Source organism: Austrofundulus limnaeus, unplaced genomic scaffold, assembly GCF_001266775.1.
Source record: "Austrofundulus limnaeus strain Quisiro unplaced genomic scaffold, Austrofundulus_limnaeus-1.0 Scaffold17, whole genome shotgun sequence".
Lineage (NCBI taxonomy): Eukaryota > Metazoa > Chordata > Actinopteri > Cyprinodontiformes > Rivulidae > Austrofundulus > Austrofundulus limnaeus.
In genome coordinates this window covers 230,009-235,597 of record NW_013952419.1, presented here as the reverse complement: position 1 = coordinate 235,597, position 5,589 = coordinate 230,009, and the positions used below count along the sequence as shown (strand labels likewise).

Here is a 5,589-nt window from a genome sequence, read left to right as displayed (position 1 = left end):
TGCCATACAATTTGTGTTTTTGTATATTTTTTTTGTGTGTGTGTGTGTGTGTGTGTGTGTGTGTGTGTGTGTGTGTGTGTGTGTGTGTGTGTGTGTCTGGCTGTTACCAAACTGTTTCATGTCTCAGTTGATGAATTATAATGGAACTTGCAGAGAGTAATTATTGGCTGTACATCTATGAATGATTTACTTTTGGATTTAAAGATGGCCACCACGGCGAATCAGCTGATTTTATTGATATTGAGCTAAAATCTGATGTGGTTGTAACAGATATACGTTCACACTGCGGACCCAAAGTGGCCCAAATCTGTATTATTTGTGACTTTGAGATATATATATAAAATTTTGGCATGAAAATTGGCAGGCAATTTAGGTTTCTTCAAAATAATGCTAGGTCTTTAATTAAGTCTTGACATCAAACACCAGAACGAAACAATAAAGAAAAGTAAATAACTAAAACATGTTGCAGATACTGCAGACAGATCATTTGTAAGTTACATAAAAACTTTTTTTCAGAATAAAGAAATAGATTTTAAGATAAAGAAGCATTTCCATAAAATTCTCAGTTCAAAGAAAAAAATAAACATAAAAAAATTCTCCTCTTTTCAACCTGGGGAGACTTTACAATATCAGGATGACAAAAGGCAGCCCTGGAGGTGTCTCATAAAAACGCTGCTGCCGTACATGATAACCTGCGACATCTGCGAGCCTGAAGGACGTTATTTCTCCCTCCTGTGTGACACAAGACTGATGTTTCCAGCTCGTGAGATAAATCACATAAGCTCCCTCTCTTTTCTTCTTCTTCCAAAGAACAATGTTGCCACTACAGGCTTCTTGTCTGATTTGTGGACTTGGCAGTTCTCGTCCAAACTGACACGATTGTAAGTTACGTGTATTTTTTTTTTGTTTGTTTTTTGTCATCAGTCTCTGTGGGACAGCTCATTGTCCATCTGGACAGAAAAAGAAAACATGGAGGATGGTTTTGATGTTTACAACATGCAGGAAGGATGAAATCCTCTCAGATCCTCTCGATTTTTTGATAAAATGGAGCTGAAACTTTGAAAGACGTGATTAGGTATTACAGTGAAATCAGAAATATTTTGCTAACAGTGACAGAGTGGTTGCTTCATCAGGCAGGATAACTTCAGTGGTTGTTTAATGTGAAGCCCGTGGGCTTCGTTTCCTGTCAGGTTAGAGCTGGTGGGCAGGAAGCTCTGTTCAGAGTTGGTTTGCATTTTTTTTATTATTTTCTTGCTGCAGGTAGAGGTTAGATTGGTTTTTCACAGCCTTGCATCACCCTCAGCATGGAATTTATGCATACATTAACTAGTGATATATCTGATTGTTTAATTTTCTGCAAGTCATAAAATCAGCGATCTACTCTTTTAATAAATAAAGAAAGAAAGAACACATTTTAACTTTGATTACTTTTTGCTTTTTTATCAGATTTCCTTTTAACACAGTTCTTTTGCACTGTTTTGCAGTTATCCTGCTGTATGTGAGTTCCTACAGAGCAATAATTTATTATCGATCATCCGAGCGCATGAAGCACAAGATGCCGGGTATGTCACCACTTCAGCACAAAGAAGACAAACACACATGCCGACTAAAACAAAACATGTGAACAAACTTTTGTTGTTTTCTGGCCTTTACGCTGAAGCTACCGGATGTACCGTAAGAGTCAGACCACTGGGTTCCCATCCCTCATCACCATCTTCTCAGCGCCTAACTACCTGGATGTTTACAATAACAAAGGTCAGCAAATCTTTTTTTTTTTTCATTTTAGATTGTCTCGTTAACATTTAAAGCACAAAATTAGGTATTAAATAGATTTACTATTGTCTACTGTTGAAAGCAAAAGCGATATTGTTTTTACCTAAACACAACAATGGCTGCAACTCACCTAATTTTAACCATTTTTTTCTGCAAATTTTTTCCATTTAAATTAAAAAACACAGATGAGAGTTTTCTTAAAACATCTTTTTACTGCTTAATGATTGGTTTGTTTTCAAATCTTTGCCATTAACTATACTCATGACAAAAAGTAAGCTTATAGCGGGCACCTGATTGGTAGCAGCTGTGGGTAGCAGAAGCTCACAGCAGTCAGCAACAAAATGAACTGCTCGGCAGAGAAGATTTGGCAAATTTTTTATGTGCGCAGCCCACATACTCATTTCTACTGCTCATCCCACAAGTGCAGGTTCCTTACAAATGTGGCTCCATTTAAAAGGGAAATTACCAGGCATTCCAACGGTATAAGATTTATTTCCAAGAAGCATTGTTACAACAAAGAAAAACCCTACCAAAGACAAATGTTCTTACTTTTTGTGCTATGTATTTTAGTCAGCTTTGCCTGTCTGTTGGTGAACTATCTTACAAACCACTGGATGAAACTCTCAGAATGTAATGATTGGATGTATGCTGTAACTGCATGAGTCAACCCAAATCAAGATGGCTGCCAAAGCCATCTGACCTCACAAAACACAAAACTATCTATAACTATTTTAAAGATATGGAGCAAAGATTTATAGTGGTATTGGCTGAACATCAACTCCAYCACATCCATTTAGCTGTACATATTGTGCAATATTTTGGCATTACTTGTTGATGGCAACCCTGTTTGTCTACTAGCAAAAGATCTCATCAACCACTTGATGGATTTTTATAAAAAAAAAAATCAATGGATGTACATCTGTAACTTGTTACATGGAAGCTCTGTGTCCGGGTCTCTGCCCTGTTCCGTGGGAGTTCCGCAGGGTAGCATACTGGGTCCATTGCTTTTCCTATTATACATAAATGACCTTCCAAAAATATTGAAGTATTCAAATATTTTAATGTATGCTGATGATACTGTTCTTTTTTTGTCTAATTTCAATATTGAATCTATTAATAGTCAGTTACAAGCAGATCTTCAGACATTTCATGGTTGGCTTCAAGACAACCTTTTGTCAATCAATGTTAAAAAACTGTGTGCATGTATTTTTCCTCACCCAGGAGACATTTCAATATAACAAGTCAACTCACTTTTTTAAACAAACCCCTTGATATTGTCACTACCTACAAATATCTTGGAATTACTTTGGATTCTCATTTGACTTATCGTGATCATGTACAAGTCTTAACCACTTAGTTGAAACAGAAATTATACATTTATTCAAAAATTAGGTCCAATCTGACATATTCTGTTTCAAATATCTATCTTCATGCCATTACACTCTCAACCATGTCGTACTGTTTACCTGTTTGGTCTCTTACAACAAATGAAATCTTAGAACCCATAGTTAGGCTCTACAACAGGGCCTACAAAATTCATAAAAAACTTCCTGGTTGGACTCATCACTGTACAGTTCTTTCATTGTCTGATGCCTTGACTTTTCAGAATTATGTTTTGTATAGTGGTATTAATTTATATCTTCAGATCTTCCAAGGTGCCAATTATGGAACTCTCTGTGCATTGCTGCCCAAATCAAATTCTGGAAGTGGTCATTCAACTAGATCTGTTACAAAAGGACAACTGATATTACCAACTTTTAAAAACTGTTACGGCCAGAGGTCTTTCTTCTATGTTTATACTAAAGCATGGAATGACATTCRTCAAAACATAAAGTCCATTTCAAAACTACAGCCCTTTAAGAAGAATATTGTCTGCCATCTGCTGGACACTTTTTGTTGTGCACATATTTAGACGTACTATTTTGCAAATGCTGCCTTTTTGAAATTTGGTATGCTTGTTTGTCTTTGTGTCTATGGTGTATAAATATGTGATTGTGATGCTGTAATTCTGAGTGTTTTATGTGCTGCAGAACAGGAACCTGCTGTAAAACAGCAYTTATGCTGAGTCAGGCTTGATTTTTAATAATCTTTTCCTGTTAAGTAAATAAATCAAATCAAATCAAATCAAATCAAATCAAATTAACTGTTGGAGTCAAACCAAAGCTTGTCAACACAGTTAATCAACATTCGTCAACACACAAATAGCTAATACTCAGTTATTTTAAAGAAACTCAGCTAAAATTTGGTATGGTAGAAGCTGGGAGTCTTTAAAACATTCAGATTATGCTGTCACAAGATCTCACAATATTGCATGAGATTGGCCATTTTAATTTTGTCCCCTCCTAGATATTTCTATTTAAAATGCTGGGAATGCGAGGCATTTGTTTTAGGTATCATATCACATAAACTTTTCAAAATATGAAAAATAAATGCTGTTTGAATGCATTTTAAAATAATAAATTGTGAAGCCTGTGGTTGTGGAAGAAAAGGTGACAGTTATGATACTGCACCTTTAAAACGTGAGTTTGACCAACACATGATACAGGATGCTGCGTCACCAAAGAACAAACTGACATTTTTTAATCTCTAAAGCGTGACAAGTGATTCCATGMGTTCCTTTCTCTTATTTGTGGAAATGTTCTGAACGAACAGACTTAACGTGTGACTTAAAGTAGCTGCGAGCAGGCAGAGGAAAGCATCAGGGAGCCCCTGTTTGTTTGTGTTCTCAGATCTGTGTCTTGGTTGCCATGGGCTATGGGAGATGGGGCGCGTGGGAGGGACTGTCAGCTTTGCTGAATATCTCCATGTGGCTTTATGCCTCTTGATATAACAGTGTCAGCAAAGCCTGGCCTCAGCTAGGCCATCTAGTGGTTACATTTGTGATATTTGCCCATCCCTCATTTTCTTATGCTGCAAAGAAAAACAAATCAAGAGGAACGCATTTAAACAGCACAAATAGGCAAAGTGGCAGTAAAGATCCTTCTCAGTGCATAATATAAAACAACATAATGTTATCTTGTCCTTACAGGATTTACCACAACAAACAACAACAAAAATTCCATCAAGCCTTTCTTTTAAACAAAATAATAATAAGCAGACTCAGCTAAAACTATTACTTGATATAAATATTTTATTTGTATAAGGTGATTTTATGTGTCAAATCTTAGGTTTTAGTTGATGAATGTATTTATTTTATTACAAAAGTGTTGTTTATTATTTTTGCAGTACACACCATGTGTTGCCAGTATTCCTGGATTTGTTTTTTTCCTCCTCTGCATACCTAAATGTTTTGTGTTAATGATTAGCAGCATCCCTGAATATTATATATCATTACATGTAATTGTCAGAAGGCTTTTTATCTTAACATAGAAATGCTTCATTTCTTTCAGTCTCACTGTTATGAACCTGTTGGTTGTTTTATTTTTTTTTTCTACTTCATTAATAAATGTACTCTTGGAAAGGATAAAATCAGACATAAAAATATTCTGCTGAACAATGTTTTTATTGTGCAGGGTGCAGTTAAAAAAATTATACTCCAGTAGTTTTTCAGCCATATGAACATGCCTGTGCACTTATGCTCATTAAACGGATGTAGTGGATTTAATTTAAAAAAAATGTTGTCAACTGGAACCACTCAACTGAGTCCAGTAAAGGAAATGCATTTAATTTACATTGACTTTAAAGTCACAGTAAAACAGTAAAAACATGGGAAAAAACATTTACTTTACATTTACTTAAAGTAAAAACATATGTAATTTATTTACTTTAAGTAAAAACAAAAACATTTATTTTACATTTACTTAAAGTGGAATCATA

At 35.2% G+C, this 5,589-nt stretch overlaps 1 protein-coding gene across 1 annotated transcript in view; it reads left to right on the top strand.

Moving 5' to 3' along the window:
• Positions 1–5,589, top strand: part of LOC106514051 (serine/threonine-protein phosphatase 2B catalytic subunit alpha isoform) — a gene marked incomplete at its 5' end in the record, with an annotated part of 20,115 nt that overhangs the window by 11,302 nt on the left and 3,224 nt on the right. The window contains 2 exon segments of the mRNA XM_014003138.1: positions 1,485–1,562; positions 1,661–1,755. Coding sequence (XP_013858592.1) covers positions 1,485–1,562; positions 1,661–1,755 — 173 coding nt within the window.